The sequence below is a fragment of the Pseudorca crassidens genome, chromosome 1 (assembly GCF_039906515.1).
Source record: "Pseudorca crassidens isolate mPseCra1 chromosome 1, mPseCra1.hap1, whole genome shotgun sequence".
NCBI lineage: Eukaryota > Metazoa > Chordata > Mammalia > Artiodactyla > Delphinidae > Pseudorca > Pseudorca crassidens.
Genome location: NC_090296.1, coordinates 177,653,102 through 177,672,726, shown reverse-complemented (window position 1 = coordinate 177,672,726; position 19,625 = coordinate 177,653,102). Strand labels below are relative to the sequence as shown.

The 19,625-nt window shown below is 41.9% G+C and overlaps 1 protein-coding gene across 2 annotated transcripts in view; it reads right to left on the bottom strand.

Annotated features, from left to right (window-relative positions):
* CELF2 (CUGBP Elav-like family member 2) overlaps nt 1–19,625 on the bottom strand; it is an 830,631-nt gene that overhangs the window by 387,481 nt on the left and 423,525 nt on the right. For both annotated transcript variants that reach the window (XM_067701074.1, XM_067701034.1), the window contains one exon: nt 10,434–10,469. Coding sequence is in view for 1 of the 2 variants with exons in the window: in XM_067701034.1 (XP_067557135.1) it covers nt 10,434–10,469 (36 nt within the window). In the remaining variant the exon portion in view is untranslated. The remainder of the gene's footprint in view (nt 1–10,433; nt 10,470–19,625) is intronic.

The window sequence follows — 19,625 nt, the reverse complement described above, 5'->3', positions numbered from 1 at the left end:
TTAAAGTATGCCTTTGCTATACTCTTATAAAGAGCCAAATAGGGTATCGAAGTCTCTGGAGATCACCAGTATAACTTCTTTATCATGTTCCATTTAAAATTTAATTATGCAGTCTACAACAAGAAGAATCTGAGCCATTTAAATAGGTCATGCAGTGAGTAACTTCACAATATTCTAAAGTTTTCCTTGTAAAGATCGTTCCTCCGATAGTCTGTTACACGTCAGAACACTGTATTATAAAACAAGTGTAATTTAATTCACTCACTACAGACCCTTATTTACATCCATAAAGAAGGAACTGTTTTGATTTAGGTTATTTGGAGAATTAATGGAAACCATGTTCCTGATAGAGCCGCCCAAGACACATGGACAATATCTGCATATATACTTCGTTGGGTAAGTGTTATTTTCATACATTATAGCAAGGTCAAGGGAACTTTATATTTAATTTAATTAATTTATATTTAATACTTGGGACATTTTGCTTTAAATCAATAATCATCCACAGCATAGCAAAAATCTAGCCACTGAATAATTAATATCTGAATTAGAGGTTTCTATGGCCTACGGCTTAATATTCCTTCATATTCCCCATCACAGATTTCGACTAGCATGCCACTCTAATTTCCTTACAATAAAATAAAATAAGCATTGTTTTGAGCACTTTACACCTATCACTTCAGTTCCTTCTCAGAACAGCTGGTCCTATTATGACTCCCAATTTACAGATAAAGAAAATGAGGCACAGAGAGGTGCAGAAATTTACCCAAGATCGCAGACCTAGTAAGGAGCTGAACAGAGACTTGAATACGCTCTGGAGTTTGTCTCCAGAGCACACGTGCTGAACCACTTCACTAGGCCGATTCTTATAGTGCAAGAAGGCATCTTGTCTTGACAGGGGCACTACCCAAATACCGGGCACAAAGCTACCTTTGAACACACCACTCTAAGAGCTACCATGTATTGATGACTCCCTGGGTGTCAGGCTAAATACTTTATATAGATTATCTTTTCACAGTGACACTATGATGGGTATCGTAATTTTTCCAAATTTTCAAGTGAAAAACTGAGACAGAGATATTAATTCACTCACTCAAGGTCACACGATTAAGAAATGGCAGACAGGGCTTCCCTGGTGGCGCAGTGGTTGAGAGTCTGCCTGCCGATGCAGGGGACACGGGTTCATGCCCCGGTCCGGGAAGATCCCACATGCCGCGGAGCGGCTGGGCCCGTGAACCATGGCCGCTGAGCCTGCGCGTCCAGAGCCTGCGCTCCGCAACGGGAGAGGTCACAACAGTGAGAGGCCCGCGTACCGCAAAAACAAACAAACAAACAAACAAAAAGAAATGGCAGACAAAAGATGGAAGGATGTCTGAGCCCAAAGCCCCATCTCTTAACCTTTGTGCTAACAGAGACTCAACAGCAACAGCTCTGAACAGCTTGGTAACAGTCAAACTTAGGTTAATAACTTTCCAGCCAGTAAGATGCATTTTTCTGAGTGCCAAGCGTATAATGCAGTGAGCAGAGTGAGAAGGGTGATGGAAAGCCGAAATCATATATCTGGTATAAGACTGTTACTTTGGGAGGTTTCTTCAATGCTTCCTTCCTTCCTTTCCTCTTAGGGACTGAATGTGTCCCCCCAAAATTCATATGTTGAAGCCCTAATGCCCAGTGTGATGGAATCAGGAGGTGAAGCCTTTAGGAGGTGATTAGGTTTGGATGAGGTCATTAGGGTCCTTGTGATGGGGACCCCTTATGAGTCCATACAAGAAGAGACCAGCGAGCTGGCTCTCTCTCCCCTTCTCCCCTCCTCCCACCCCCAACCCGGTGAAGATACAGAAGGAAGGCAGCAGACAGTAAAGCAGGAAGCTGGACCTCACCCAGACACTGAATCTGCCAGCACCTTAATCTTGGACATCCCAGTTTTCAAAACTGTGAGAAATAAATGTTTAAGTCACCCAGTCTACGGTATTTTGTTATAGCAGCCCCAGCAGACTAGGGCACTTCCCAATTCAAACGTTTATTCACGCATCCAAACATCCATTCACTCAAAGACTTACGTAAATATTTACTAAGGGCTTACTATGTTCCAGGCACTGCTAGACATTGAGGGAAAACTGTGAATACTGGTAAGATCTCAATGCATGTCCTACTTAGTGGAGAAGGTCTAAAAGTCCTCCACTGAACTCTGTTATCAACGATACAGATACTAGGATAGGAGTTAGCACTGGAGACTTTGGACACTAATAGAAGAGTCATGAAGCCCTTCAGGACAGAGAAGCCTTCAGAGGAGAAATGGCATCTAAGATGTGTCCAGATAGTAAATAATGAATAGTTTTGGCTTGCCGGGTCATACAGTCTTTGCCATAACTACTCAACTCTGCCTTTGTAGCACAAAACCAGACACTGGCAATGTGTAAATAGAGGGGTTTGGCTGTGTTCCAATAAAAACATTTATAAGAACAGGTCACAGGCTGGATGTGGTCTGTGGGCTATAATTTGCCAACCCTGGTCTAGAAGAATGAGTGAGAGATAGTTTGGGGAGGGAGAAAAGGAACTGGGAGATGACAAGAGACTTCCAAGTAGACAGAGGAAGAAATCAAAGACTGAGAGACTGGTCCTCAAGTTTCTTCTAAAATGGGGGCTCACACAGTCATTCAAACATCTATTGGCTGCCAGCTCTGTTGGGAGTCCTGTGAATGGAGGAATAAACAAGAAAGCCAAAGGAGACTCTGTTCTGGGGATGAAGGGAGGGGAACAGAAAACAGATAAATGGACAAATAAATGAACACACAACGACAAGTGCTGTGTGAACAATACAATATGGTGATGTGACCGTGAGTAACTGTGCTGTGGAGAGGACTACATAGAACAGGGTGGTCAGAGGCGGGAGCTCTGAGCAAGTAAGAGGAAAGAAAGGCCAGTATGTCAAGAACAAAGTAAAGGAGAGGGTGGGCAGGAGGCAATGAGGTTGCAGAGGTAGACAGAGGCAGCCTGCGGAGGCCCCTGGAAGCCGAAGTATGCTGTTTTGACTTTATTCCCAGCAAGAGGAAACTACTACCCAGTTTGAAGCCAAAAACAATGTGGTTTGATTGATTTTTCAAAGATCTCTTGGGCTACCATGTGGAGCATGGTTTGCGAAAGAGGAAGGGGGAGACCAGTCAGGGGCCATTTTAATAGTGCAGGTGGGTGTCTATGATGGCTTAGGAAGAGATGGAGAAAGTGGCCAAATTAAAGATGAATTTCGGAGGTTGAGCCAATAGGCTTTACTGATGGATGGTCTGCTAGGTATGCGAAAAAGAGGCAATATAAATGACTGAGGAGTTCTTGTCTGGACAGTTGGGTGCATGGTGGTAAGGTGGGTGGGGGTAGGATTCAAGAGTTCTCTTTGGTCACATCAAATTGAAGATTATATATCCAAGAAGAGATATTGAACTGACAGCTGGGTATTCAGATTTGAAGCTCAAGGGAGCAGCTAAGGCTGGAGAGGTGAAAATGGGAACTATCCTCATAAAGATGAACTTGATGACATCTCTCTCCACACCCTCTCTACAAGTGAAGAGAGAAATGGCCAAAGGAAGCCCTGGGAAGCTCAGCACGTGGAGTCCAGCAGAGGAGGAAGAACAGGCAGGCAGACTGGGAAAGGCTGGCCAGTGGGAGAGGGAGAAAACTGGAAGAATTTGGCGTCAGAGACTAGGAAGGTGTTTCATGGAGAAGGAAGAAGTCCCTACTTTGAGTGCAGCTGAGAGACCAAATAAGAAAACAGACAACCGGCCAATGGATTTTGTTAGGTGGAGGTTGCTGTTGACCTTGACCAGGACTGTATGAAAGGGTCAGAAGCCCAGCTGGAATAGGCTGAGGGTTAAGTGAGAGAAGAGTTCTTGTGGCAGATACCACTCCTTACATACATAAAGCCATCTTCCCCCTACCCTGACTCCTTCCTTTCTTCTTGATGGCAGAACACGACTCCCATTATAAAGGCTGCCAACACCAGAAACCCAATTTCCCCTCCATACGAGCTTAGGCATAGGCAAGAAATTCTTTCCTAAAATAGAAATACATGATAAAAAAACATGCCCTTCTTCACTAGATGTGGTCATGTCTCCATGTGATGGCTGGAGCTGTGTCTCCATGTGATGGCTGGAGCTGTGGCAGTCATATTGTGAGCGTGAGGCACATCATACCCAAGATGCTGAGGATGGCAGAGGAGGAAGAGAATACACCAGGGCACCACATTAACCTTGGGTCTTCTCAGACCTCTTGAACTATAGCTACAAACTCAATATGCAGTTTCCACCCTGATACTGCTACAGTGCCTTTTATGAAATGGATTCAACCTGGGAAAAATAATAAAGACACTGTAAGAGAAAGATTCATGCAGGAAAGAATTTAGTCATAGACTATGAGTGGGGGATACACTGTAAAAGATTAGGAGGTGCGGGTTGGAGCAGGGAAGAATACTTCTTACCAACTGCAAGTGTGGCCTCAGAGTCGCCGTGCAGTATGATGGTGGGTGCTGGAAGCAGGAAACTGGACAGTGTAAGGTTTGGAAAACAATCACTTAAACCAGAAGGCTTGTCTTCTACTGTTAGCCAAATAGTGAATCTGAGACAGGGGAGCTCTAGGAATGATAAGGTCTGGGAGTACCATGGGGTCCCATGTGGAGGATGTCAACTGTTTTTTCTTTCCCCAAATCCATTCCATCAATTTGCCCAGATGACTCTTTGTAAGCAACAGCTTAGAACACTCCCTGGATGAACAGTATCAAAGAGAATAACAGCTCCTCAAACTGGTGTCCAAACCCTTCACATCAACTAGTGATCCTCCAAGCAGCTCTTCATGCCTCTGCATTCCATCCAACAAGATGGTACCACTTCCTGTTCCCTGCGCACAGTCCCTGCACACCTCCCCTGGGTGATGATGTTCTCTCTGTGTGGAGCGCACAGTCCCCTCCACTGCCACGTGCTCAAACCTGACCTGCCTGTCCAAGTCCTGCTCAGGAGGTTGACTCACGATGCTGTCCTCGCTTCCTCCGATCAGCGGTATCCCATCTTGCTGCTGAAATCCCTTGGCGCCTTTTGTTTATTTATATGACTTTCAACCTCTCTTATGGCATTAAACACTGTTCACCTAGCACTGTGAGTATCTGTACCTGCTACACTAGACTACACTACTTAAGAGATGATGCTCAGTTTGTTTTCCACCACAGAGCCTATAACCATTTTTGGCAGACAGCTAGCGTTCGATGCACCTTTGTTGAATTAATGAATAAATGACAGATGTTGTAAATATCAAACTGCACCAGACCTGGGTCCCGGGAATTTGAGAAAATTGTTCTTTCTTAGGGATTATAAAGAAGATAGGAAATGCTCATCAGTTCTAGATTACTTAGTAAAAGGTTGGCCTGGATATACCAACATTCTTTTTTCCTATTTCCTCCAGCCCCAGGCCCTGGCAACCACTTTTCCACTCTCTACTTCTATGAGTCTGACTTTTTTTTAGATTCTGCACATAAGTGATACCATGCGGTATTTGTCTTTCTCTGTCTGACTTATTTCAGTTAGCACAATGCCCTCAAGCTCTCTCCATGGTGTCACAAATGGCAGAATTCCTTCTTTCCCACGGTCGAATAATATTCCAGTGTACGTATACACCACAACTTCTTTATCCATTCATCCACTGACAGACACTTAGGTTGTTTCCATGTCTTGACTATTGTGAATACTGTTTCAATGAACACGGGAGTGCAGACATTTTTTGAGATCCTGTTTTCACTTCCTTTGGATACTCAGAAGTGGTAACACTGGATTATATGGTAGTTCTATTTTTAATTTTTTGAGGAACCTCCATCCTGTTCTCCATAGTGGCTGCACCAATTCACATTCCCACCAACAGGGCATGAGGATTCCCCTTCTCCACACCCTCATCAACACTCGTTATCTCTTGTCTTTCTGATGAGAGCCATTCTAAGAGATATGAGGTGATAGCTCATTGTGGTCTTGGTTTACATTTCCCCAGTGATTTGTGAAGCTGAGCATCTTTTCATGTACCTGTTGGCCATCTGTATGTCTTCTTTAGAAAAATGTCTATTCAGGTCCTCTGTCCATTTAAAAAATCACATTGTTGGATTTTTTTGCTATTGAGTTGTGTGAGTTCTTTACATATTTTTGGATATTAGGCCCTTATTAGACATATAATTTGCAAATATTTTCTCCCATTCCATAGGTTGCCTTTTCATTTTGTTGATGGTTTCCTTTGCTGTGCAGAAGCTCTTTAGTTTGATGTAGTCCCACTTGTTCATTTTTGCTTTTGTTGCCTTTGCTTTTGGTGTCACCAACATTCTCATCTTCTAATTTTTCAAGTTCTTTCAGAAGATAGCACCTTAATTGAGGACAATGAGAAATACGAGATTCTGTCACCTACGAAAGCCCCCCACAGCGGAGTGAACACCTAACTGAGCCCACAGAGCACAAGTGGAAAGCTGAGCTGGCCGATTGCTTTGACTCTCTTCGTCTCCACGTTTGCCCCTTGCTGCTACCTGACCAGTGATAACCATGACTGAGAAATCTGGTCAATCAGAGAGTTCAGTCTTGCCCTCCCACTGCATGGACTCTGTGGAGTTCAAATTTCAGATAACAAAGACCCATAACTGAAGACCAAAACTCCATAAGTGAAACTGCCACGTCATGACTTTTCTGAGAGTCACACCAACCAAGTAGCTCTAACTTCTTGGTAGAGAAGCGCAAATAATAATCTGATGGTGTACAGTGATTTCTAGTCGTTGGGTATTCCACTGCTTCCAATGAGTACTTGTTTCCTAACCCCCTCTGAGGAGGCATAGAAAAAAGATCAAGTTATTGGATTAAAATAGAAGAAAAAGGGTTAAGTGTTTCTTTTATAACGTTAATCTCTGGCCCCTGCCTCCACTGGTTTCTGCTAAAATCCAGTAAAAAATCACATCTTATTTACATATTTAATTATTGTAAGCTTCATTTACCAATACTTAATGTTTTTCAAAGAGCATCCAGACTTCTGGGTGTTGAGCTTTAAAAACTGCTCATGGGGCTTCCTTGGTGGCACAGTGGTTGAGAGTCCCCCTGCCGATGCAGGGGACGCGGGTTCGTGCCCCGGTCCGGGAGGATCCCACATGCCGCGGAGCGGCTGGGCCCGTGAGCCACGGCCGGACGCCTGCGCGTCCGGAGCCTGTGCTCCGCAAAAGGAGAGGCCACAACAGTGAGAGGCCCACGTACCGTGGGAAAAAAATAAATAAAATAAAAACTGCTCATGAATCTCCACTGTAGTCTGTAAGATGCTCCTATAGTTTCTGTTAAATAACTGTATTTTCTATATTGTTTCGTTTATGCTGAGAAACAGGAGACTATGTTTAAGGAATTAAAATGCTCTTTTTCAAAAACAGCCACTCATATTGCAGGATAACAGTAAAACCTCTGTTAATATACACCTTGTTTACACCTTTACTCTGCTATCCAAAATAAAGTTCTCCTCTGTACAGTCATCCTTTATATTAAAACCCCAGCTTATCATAACTATTTTAGCGCCTCCATTCCATTTGAACAACTGGGATTTTACCATGATTTAATTAAAACACATCTACCTAAACTAAAAACTTTGCACCATTGAAAAAGGTCTTGAGAGGCATGCTTGCAATGGAGAAAAACAATTGTCCTTTGCTACAGCAAAATAAAGCACGGAGTCATGTGTAAGATTAAAAATGATCCTCGTCACAGCTCAAGAAAATGGACCCATACATCCCTTTGCCAGAACACTTCAAGATTAAGAGGACAGCATGAGCGGAACATGTAGTCAGCTTAAATATTTGTTTTAATCCCGACAAGATCATCGGTTTTAATATTTATAATATAATTACAATGCTTTACACATTGCTCATCTAATCTAATTTTTTTCTGGTGACATATTATTACCAGACTTTAATTTCAGCAATGGCAAGAATTCATAGACACATTTAGGTTACCAGTCGTAATGAAAGACAAACCAGGTGCCTGTTCAGGTACCTTGTACACATATCTCATCTCAACCTCGATGCATTTTTAACAACCAATACATAATCCACTGCTGTATGATTTGTACATATTCACAGAATAGTATCAACCGGTGGCCAGTTATGGAAAGCAACTAAAGTTGAAATACCCCGTCTTGTGCAATATTTATAAATGGCCTTTCAGAAAATTTCAAGCCAGTCAAAGCCAAGGAAAACCAAAGCATAAACTTGCTATAAAACACCACTGTCTTCCTTTGCAGCCACATATCACAAGTCGGCAGTTGCCTGAATTGCAATTTTCCACTTTTCCTAGATGTCACCGCGTAAGCACACTTTTATGACTAAAAGGATAAAAACCCCAACGTGTCACGTTCCACTAATCATTAGCCAACAAACAAACTGAGTTAACGACAGGTGCCTTGTTCTAAACGCACCAAGGTTTTCCAGGGTTCATTTACACTTTCCCAGTGACAGGCTGAAGAAATGAGGAAAAAAAAAAAAAAAGGCTGAAAGTTGAACAACTGATTGAATTCTACAAGACTGTAAAACAAACAAACGCTAACAGAAGAAACAGTCTGGACGGCAAGAGAAGTTTTCATCATCAGATAATCACATTCATGGTAATGTGAAGAAGGGAAAGAACTGTCATGGATAATGTCCCAAACTGCCCCCAGAGAAAGTCAAAAGAATACCTGAAGCTACATTAGAAGAATAATTGAGAAGTAACTGACATATTCACACCCTTACCACCATATATTTCAATGAATGCACACCGAAGTTAGAATGGGATTGGTGTCGTGTTTATTCTCAACACAATGCGATATTAGAGTAACAAAAATTCATGGAAAAAAACAGTAAGTAAGCTCATTACTAAAATACCTCCCACAAAACTCAAGAAGAGAGCAGACTCCTTCCAGTAATAAACCAGCTACAACAGATCATTCGAGGCGAATGTGGGAATTGCCACTTGGTATTCACAACAGAACAGTACTTAATAGAATGCAGGGTGCACACCAGATTTCCCAGACATCTCAGTAATTCTTAATCTGCATGATTACAGCTCCGTGTGGGTCTCATCTGACAACACGCGGGTGGCCCACTCCTTAGCCGTTCTAGAAAAGTTTAAAAGTCATCCTTCATTCCATTATTTGGGGATTAACTTCTTCACCACCAACATGGGCAGATACACAACTCTCTCTCTTCCAGAAAATGACAAGGTGCCTCGGTCTTCACACTGGACTCTCTCCAGAGTGAAAGCACCACGACAAACAAACTCAGCTGGGACACCAGAACACAGGCACACTTTTAACCCTGTAAACTAGCACGCGGTTGAAATGCTTCTTTGGGATGTTATCCAAAGAATTAAGACATACAGTAATTTAAACATTTGGGTCACAGTAAACAGTTTTTTAGCCATGTTAATCATGATCCTATAAGCAAAGATTTTCTTTACATTAAAAAAAAAAAAAAGCAACCAAATGTGCTTATCTCCTGGAACAGATGGTGACAATATGTACCCTCTCCCGATTCCCTAGTGCTGTTCATCATCACATTCTGTAAACTCTTCTTTTCCTGGTTCTTGAGATTCTCTTGACTTCTGTTTCCAACACTTCCCAGGCAAAACCCTATGCCCTATTAATTCATTCACAGACAGTTACCAAGCACCTTCAAGGACTCAGGCGCAATACTAGGTGCCGTATGTGATGCCCAGGAAAATATCTCTTAAAACATTTCCACTCCCTTTCTTACTTTTTTTCCTTTCTTCTAATAAATAGTGGTAATCATTTCTGATGGCTAGTTGTCTATAATTGGCATCCTGCAATCATCTCTTATTTCATATAGTGACATAAGATATCCAAAATATGTTAAAGACATCGATCAATTTATATATTGATTTCTTTCCCTGGTGAGACAGTAACTAGGTATTTAAATGATGATATGAATTACAAATGCATTTATATATCATCAAAACTATGATGTAAGTTCTCTAGAGGAAGCTCAAAATTTTCACAAATCTATAAACACTTGAACGCAATACTACTAATGAATATACTGAAGAAAAAAACAATGCGCCTTTAGATTACCAATAACCATGAATATAATAAAGGAAGTGGCATGTTTATGAGCTCTGCGGAGAAAATAGCTCCAATATACTTATGGGTACATGTGATATAGCTTCCAAGGGATGAGAATGATTTCTAAGTCATATATGGACATCACCCTCATGACCTCTTGGTTACATCACTTATATGCGACTCATACACCGTTTCTGGCATTTACATGGTGAAGCATGAGGTCTTAAAATCTAACATGAGGAAGAGAAAGTGAAGAAGACCTCTCCGAGGCGACACAGGTCTTCTGTCAGGGGGTGCATCAGAGCTCACGCACAGAATAAGCAAAGTGTGCTGCTTACCTTGGTAGACTTCCAGCTAATTCTGTGGTTGTCTCTCTGGAAGAAAAAGAAGATAAGCATGATTAGCTTATTTTGGTAAATTATAAAAATGTGTTTAATAAAACCATAATCCAATGCGCCAGGGCATTCTGGAAGCATACGGGTGCAGAGGATACTGCATATGCAGCTGTTTAGAAATCTAAAATCGACTCATCACATTTCTGATTAATTCCCATAAATGTTTCAATGGTTACTTCCCAAGGACATTTCATACACATGCAAAATATCTGCCTCTGCTTTCTGGTGGTAGAGCTCAACTGAGTTTAAAACATTCAAATTTTAAAATGTATGACATACAGAAGGAAAATAGGAGGGAAGAGAGTCCCAAACTGCATCTGGATGTTTTCCACTGAAACAAAGCACACTGCACTCTCTTTCCAAGAATCACTTAGGAACAAATTCATTGGAGGGTGTGTCTTCGTGTTGATCTCTGTCACCTGAGGTTTATGAAGGAACACGTACAACACAAAATCCAATTATTTTTGTAGCAAATTGCTGTTTTTCATTTCTTTGTTGTAATGTCAGACCAGTTGGGATGGTTGAAGGCAGATGCTATGACAATTCAAACGGCACAAATGATATGTCACTGAGGGAAGCTCTGCAGCACGTGAGTAAGAGCGACCAGAGATACACTGCAGAGCTTACTTTTTCCTAATTGCAGTATCTTATCTTTCGATTACAGATGTGTTCTTGGAAGGAATGGGAAGCAAGGAGGAGGAGATGCAGCCTTACTGCTGAGATATCCTAAAAGTGGAGGAGGGCTTAACTTGAGACTGAGGGACGCAAGGTATAATTCTTAGGAACAGTGGTGCATAATATTCTTCATGTCATGTAATCGCTTTAAGAATCTCATAAGAAGAGGTGATATATACATATACAAAGGAATACTACTCAGCTGTAAAAAAGAATGAAATAATGCCATTTGCAGCAACATGGATGGACCTAGAGATTGTCATACTGAGTAAGTCAGACAAAGACAAATACCATATGATATCACTTATATGTGGAATCTAAAATATGACACAAATGAACTTATTTACAAAACAGAAACAGACTCACAGACATAGAAAACAAACTTATGATTACCAAAGGGGAAAGGGGTGGGGAGAGATAAATTAGGAGCTTGGGATTAGCAGATACACACTACTATATATAAAATAGATATACAACAAGGTCCCACGTATAGCACAGGGAGCTATATTCAAAATCTTGTAATAAACTATAATAGAAAAGAAAAACAAGAATCTCATAAAATACAAACATCTTACATAGAAAAAAATGATACACACATACAATATACACAAAATGTGGTGTACAATTATAATCGTCGTGGACCTCTGAAAGCTCATATGTCAACCCTGGGTTAAGAATCTCACCTTGAAACTCACGTTGTCTTTACATACTCATCTTGTCGATCCAAATAGAGGACTTCCTCCCGGTTTCTAGAACTCCCCCCCTCACCTATTGTCTGTGACAGCACCTGGGCACTTTAGGGACATGCTGGTTCCCCTGGAGCCATGCTGTCTTAAAAATATGAGTGATTGGGCTTCCCTGGTGGCGCAGTGGTTGAGAGTCCGCCTGCCGCTGCAGGGGACACGGGTTCGTGCCCCGGTCTGGGAAGATCCCACATGCCGCGGAGCGGCTGGGCCCGTGAGCCATGGCCGCTGAGCCTGCGCGTCTGGAGCCTGTGCTCCGCAACGGGAGAGGCCACAACAGTGACAGGCCCGCGTACCGCAAAAAAAAAAAAAAAAAAAAAAAAATATGAGTGATTATAATTTCAGCTCCCATAGAAATGTTCTTTCCTAAATAACCACATGGTATTAAACCTTCAGCCTTCATTGCTATTGACTTTCGAGAGAATGTTTCCATGCCTTCAACAAAACCGTAGTTGAAAGCACTGTCCACTACACAGCTGAAGGCCCCACATGTATTCAACTCTTCTAAGAATTTAGTACCTGCCTAAGAAATTTCTCTTTAAAACAGAATATGGAATTGTGGGTACCCCCCAGATAAGAAGCACCCCTCCCTCTAGTCTTCCTTTATAACATGGATCACAACAGAAATACCTTTTGAATTCTATATTATTATTTATCACTCCATCACTTGAGACCAACACACATGAGGACTCAATCAGTATTTGTTCAGTTTGTAAGGAATGAATTAATGAACTTTTCTGACCTTCTCGTTGACCTTGAGGGTTAGATCTATATTTAGAGCTTGATCACAGTAACAGGAGCATCCCAGAGTTAAAGCACAATGACCTTTTCTTCTTTCTAATCTTCTAACTCTTGATTTTTGTCCCCAGACTGTACATATTTAAATATTATGGGTCCCCCGGTATCTTTTAAAACTACGTTGGACTTATAAATAAATCCAATGAAACCACAGTAGGGCAGTACTTCTCAATCTGGGCACTATCACGACATTTTAGGCCAAATAATCCTTTCTAGTGAGGAACTGTCCTGCGCTTTGCAGATGTTTAGCAGCATCCCTGGCCTCTACCCACTAGATGCCAGTGGTATCCCCCCTCCCAGACTGTGACAATCAAAATATCTCCAGACATTGCCAAATGTCCTCTGGGGGCTAACCTGCCCTCGGTGGGGAACCACTGCACCAGAGCAACAGAGTCCAAGGGTCTGCAACTGACCTCCGTTTTAAAACCTTCCTGGATTAACCAACAATCTCCATTCTCTTGGAAAAACACAGTGGCTGAGCCCCCTCCAGAGCGCCTGTTTCACTTTGCTCCCATCACCTAAGTTTGCACACTCACCAGGAGTATGTTGTGTTTGTTCCCCCACCCGTTTACGTTAGGACTCATTCAAAGTTCTTGTTTCTATGAAAACTAAGTTGGGTTCTTTGGAAAAACTAAAAAGGACAAGTAGCTTATCAATGAAAAAATGTTGCCTGCCTTATCAGTGAACAAAGGATGTTGCAGCCACCAAGCCATCACGTTACAGCCGCCCTCACGGAACTCAGGATAGAAACAGAATGTCCACCATCCAGCAGTCAGCCAGCTGCAGCCACCCCTGGTGATATACCCAGAGGAGACTCAGGATGAGAAAGCACAGGACACTGGCCCCGGATAGCTGAGGTGCCTATCAAAGGAATTCAGTGAGTCCAGACTCTTGCGTCTTCCCACACATAGTAAAACGCTAAATTTCTTAACTTGAGATATCTGGTTTTCTTTAATTAACAGGAATCTTTCGATGTTCCGACACCTGGTCTTTGTTGTAAAAACTCCTATATACCCTGGCTCCTCCTTTACCCCTCTTTGGAGCAGTCCCTCAGAGCTATTTGAGAGGTTGTGTCCCGGGCTTAAGTCCTCAGTTTTGTCCACCAAATAAAACATAATTCTCAACTTTTAGGTTGTGCTTTTTTTTTTCAGTCGACAAGCTTAAGAAAAACTGATGGTAGATTAGGTCTAGGGACAAGACAACTATAAATATTGGGGAGAAAAAGGACGTGGTTGTTACAAGTTTCTCCAAGTTCTTGTTCCTCTTAAAAAGTAAACTAGAGGGACTTCCCTGGTGGCACAGTGATTAAGAATCCACCTGCCAATGCAGGGGACACAGGTTTGATCCCTGGTCCGGGAAGATCCCACATGCCGTGGAGCTTAACTAAGCCCGTGCGCCACAACTACTGAAGCCCGCGCACCTAGAGCCCATGCTCCACAACAAGAGAAGCCACCGCAATGAGAAGCCCGCGCACCGCAATAAAGAGTAGCCCCTGCTCGCTGCAACTGGAGAAAGCCCGCGTGCAGTAACGAAGATCCAATGCAGCCAAAAATAAATAAGTTTATTCAAAAAAAAAGTAAACTAGAAATTACTAGATGGTGAATTACAGGTGTGATTTATACACAAAAGACAATGCAGAATTCCTCTCATCCATAGACTCAAGGCATCAATCAGCCTTGCCTTTACGGTAAAAGACAAATGCTAGAAAAAAAGTTATGCTCTCCACATATTTAGTACCAGCAAGGGAAAATTTATATTTTATACAACCAGGTTCTGAAAAATTTACATTATAATGACAGATATTACTTCATAGGAAAAGTAATTTTTGGTGAACGTGAATAATGAGTGAATACAGTTTAAATTACAAGATGTTACCAAAAAACCCTGATGATTCCATTAGAACACGTAGCTGCACGATTTAAAAAAAATACAAAGAGAGAACCACTGTATTCGGCAGCAGCAATGTGGCAAGGACTCACCAACCAATTGCCATTTGTGAGATCATCAGAACACAGAGCTTTTAAAATAATAACTTGATCACTTTTACCTCTTTATTACTGCTAACAAATCATCTGAATTATTCACATCTTCATGAATTTATACCTTTTGTAAAGAAACCCTTGAGGCAAATAAACATAGCATAATATGCTATGCTTCATCCAGATAATGTTCCTTCATAACCCCATTGAGAGGACTTAAAGATACCGTACGAAAAACTTTTAGGGCAGTAAAACTACTCCTATGATACCATACTGGTAGACACACGTTATTAAACATTTATCCAAGCCCAAAGAATGTACAGCACCAACAGGGAACCCTAATGTAAACTATGGACTCTGGGTGATGAGAACATGTCAGTGTAGGTTCATCAGTCGTAACAAATGCACCATCTGGTGGGCGTGTTGATAATGTAGGGGGCCATGCGTGGGGTGGGGGGCAGGGGGCATATGGGAAATTGCTCTACCTTCCCCTCAATTTTGCTACAAACCTAAAACTGCTCTAAAAAATAAAGTGCACTGAAAAAAAGATGCTATGAAGACCATGTTTTTTCCAATGAACTTATATAGATTGCAATGTCCATTAATAACATTACTTTCTAAGCATAAATCATCTGCATCACTAATATTTATTTATCCAACATATTCACTGAACACTTACAATACATTCAACACGCACTGTGCCGGGTTCTTTCAGAGGCACCAAGAAAAATTAAATCCTGATCCTTCTTTCCAAGCGTTTACACCTCAATAAATGATATCATGTAAAGTATAAAGTGCTGAATACTTTCGAATTTTCCACTGGTGAAAGCTCCTCTAAGTCAAAGGTCACGTCTTACTAAAAATTTTGAATACTCAGTGCCTGGCACATACGAGACGCTCAATAAATACAAGTGCAACAGAACCATAAAACATTGTCTCATGGAAGCAACCTAAGTGTCCATTGCCAGATGAATGGATAAAGAAGATGTGGCACAAAGATATACACAATGGAATATTACTCAGCCATAAAAAGAAATGAAATTGAGTTATTTGTAGTGAGGTGGATGGACCTAGCAAATACTGTATGCTAACACATATATATGGAATCTAAAAAAAAAAAAAAAAAGGTTCTGAAGAACCTAGAGGCAGGACAGGAATAAAGACACAGACATAGAGAATGGACTTGAGGACACAGGGAGGGGGAAGGGTAAGCTGGGATGAAGTGAGCGAGTGGCATGGACATATATACACTACCAAACGTAAAATAGATAGCTAGTGGGAAGCAGCCACATAGCACAGGGAGATCAGCTCCGTGCTTTGTGACCACCTAGAGGGGTGGGATAGGGAGGGTGGGAAGGAGACGCAAGAGGGAGGAGATATGGGAACATATGTATATGTATAGCTGATTCACTTTGCTATAAAGCAGAAACTAACACACCACTGTAAAGCAATTATACTCCAATAAAGATGTTTAAAAATAAATAAATAAATAGAAAGTGAAAAAACCCAAAACATTGTCTACTGGCAGGTAATTCCAGTCTCTTAATTTTCTAAAATGCCTGTTTTCTTATAGCAATATTTGGAGTTTAATTGCACTAATTTTCTTTCCTTAGTTGTCATTACCAAGATAATCTGATTTCAAGAAGAGAGCGGAATGCTAAAAACTGAATGAAAACAATGATGAAAAAGATGACAAAGCAAAGTCATATGTTTCGAGAAACAGAATTGACCTAGGGGCTAAGAAATAGACCAAAATGATGGAGGGCGTGAGTTTCTGATAGGTTGCATATCCTTGGGCAATTCCTTCTGCCTCCTGGGGTCTCTAAGTCCCAGAATGGAATAATAATGCTTCCCTTTGACCTAGAGTTGCTGGATCAATCATCGATGTGAACAAACAGGAAAGCTTTCTGCAAAATTGAAGCTGGGCTATACAGACCATTTTATCAAAGGAAGAAACAAACACCAGAAGAGACAAGTACTTTTCAAAAGCAGACAAGTGTCCCGCGTGTATTACACAGTTTTCCTAGATTATTTAGCATTCCTTAAAAAGTTTAATTTTGAATGTGTAGAACATTTGCCAGGGCACACAGAATGATGCCAACTTTTCTTAGCTGTCTGAAAGCGCTCTTCCTCATGCTCTCCTATCCCATCCCACTCCTGAGCTATGCAAATAGTTCTTTTTTTAGGATGTGTTGAAGCAAGAGCTATCTATTTCTGTGCAGCTTGCCAGTTTCCAAAATTAGCTGACAACTATAAAACAGGACATGAGAGCCCCCCTGTTAATTGTGTGTCAGCATGATAAATATTTTTAAGACCTGGAATGTCTGTCTCCAATGGTACCTCCAATTCTTCTAAAAGTATAGACTTTTAAAAAAAATGTTAAAATACCTTTTTTTTTATTGCCTGTCCTACAAATAAATGATTTAATGTTCTGACTGTAGGAGGAGTGAGGTTTTCTTTACTTCAATTAAGGGTGAAAGTATCACAATCAAGCAAGTTTTGTTCTTTTTCTTCTCTTTTCATTTTTTTCTTTTTTCTTTTTTTTTTTTTTTTTTTTGGTCACCCGGTGCTTGGGCCAAATTGTGGGTCTTTAAAGTTGCATCTATTTCCAAATAATACATAGATAAAAAGATTAGCTTCAAGACATCATTAAATATTCATATATCATTTTAGAACAGTTAACTTTTTTCCTATATGGTAAACCTTAGGTCTGGGAAATTTAAAACACCTTAGAGATTAACGTTACTTCTCTCGTTTCTTTGGGTAAAGAAAGTCCAAAGACACTGCTCCTTCCCCCTGCCCCAGCTTCTTTCTTTCCAATCCTTTCTCTGAATTTCTCTTTTGTTTGGTCCTTCGTTTCTTCTCTTCCATTTTTATCCTTCCTCAATTTTCACTCCCATGATTAAAAATCTCTGTGTGTGTGTGTGTGTGTGTGTGTAAACCCAAGCAATTACTCTCACATGGTGAAATCTACACACACACACACACACACACACACACACACCCCACAGCTCACATTAATTGGTCACTTATTTAATACCAGCCCCTATTCTAGGCCATTTACATGCATTCACTCACTTAACCCTTCTAAAAGCCTAATGAAGTCATTACTATGATTCAACTACAACAGAGATGAGGAAAATGAGACAGAAAAATGTTAAACAGCTTCCCAAGGCCACACAGCTAGTGACAGACAGAGCCAGGATTTGAACCAGGCATTCTGGCCCCAAAGCCCATGCTTGTGGTCCCTACGCTACACGGCTGCTCAGTATCTGCCAGATCTGATATATCTATATTCTGCATCCATTCATTTGTTCTGGATTCTGCACTGGAACAGAGAACAGCCACAGAAAATGGCCCCACTGTTGGAAACTTTACAATCTGGAAGGGGGAGACAGACAAAAAACAAATGAGCAAATGAATATTTATCACTGTCTTACATAGCATATGTCACGAAGAAGAATGAGTCAAGGTAGGAGGTGGTACCTAATGAGTCAAGGTAGGAGGTGGTACCTAACAAGGTAGGAGTTGTAGGGGGGCTATTATTTCTATAGTGGGGGCTATTTCTATAGAGAGGGCTCTCTGAGGAATATGTGAAGGCATGAAACACAACCACTTCTATCCCCGCCTTCCCTTCTTAAGTCCCTTTCCTTCCTTTGCACTACTGCATTTCATTCTTCTTTTCGACGAATATTCACTGGTACCCAGTGCATGGAGCAGGCAATACAAGATGATGCTGTGTTTTTTTTTTTTGTTTTTTTGATTGTTTTTTGCGGTACGCGGGCCTCTCACTGTTGTGGCCTCTCCCGGCTCAGCGGCCATGGCTCAAGGGTCCAGCTGCTCCGCAGCATGTGGGATCTTCCCGGACCAGGGCACAAACCCGTGTCCCCTGCATCGGCAGGCGGACTCTCAACCACTGCGCCACCAGGGAAGCCCGATGCTGTGGTTTTAAAAAAATGATAGACAGTATGGACCTGTACATTCCAAATACTGAGAAACTAAAAGGGGAGACGAGACCCTTACGGAAACTCAGCCAGTCACTTAGAAAACTGCAGGTTTCGACAAGAGACACTTCACATCACTAGAGAGGCCGGCCAGCCTCTCAAATCCACTCCGGCGTGGAAATGAATGAAATGTCAGCCGGCAGCATCCACAGAAGTGGTCCCGCCTGCAGACCGACTTCATGAGAGGTACCACTCCAAGCTCCTTCTGCCGAGCCTGCGCTCCCAGGGGTTAAACCTCCCATGCCTGAGTTTTAAAAAATTAAGTCCACCAAGTAGAGTTTCTCTTTATATCACTTTGGTATTTAGCTCGGGCTGAGGGCAGGCACTATGGGGAGATGGGACTTCTGTCCACCGAATCCTTAGGAAACAGGGTCATACGGGGGGGGGGGGGGTTATGGGGAACTAGCACCTGGCAGCAGGCACGCATGCCATGTGGGTTGTCAGAAGACTTGCCGCACGAAGATTGACTTCATCTAATCACCGATACATCCAGCCTCTTTCTGAATAGGCCAGTCCTATGCAGAGTCCTTGCTAAGATTGGATTTGGCTCCAGATTTCCTCAGATTATCTTAGTACTCTTCATATAAAACAGCCACAAATGTGTGCCTCTGGCTGTGTTCTTGTGCTCACGGGGCCTAGAGAACGCAATCACCCAATGTTTCTCTTAATCAAATCTGCCACAGATACTGTGGCGCTCCAACTGTCACCCGTGAGTCGGGCCACTGTTCAAACAGCACCGCCACCCCTTCTGTCATTGGGAGATGGTGTAAAGCGCTTTTGTCTTCTCTTCTTTCAAAAATGTCATCTTGACACTTAGCTCGGGAATGCACCTGAGAAGAAGAGGCCTGTCCTGGACTTTGCTGGTGGAATTAGGAAAAGGAGAATTATGTCTCCACACTCACAGGTTTACCTCTTAATCATCAGACTCTTTCTGCT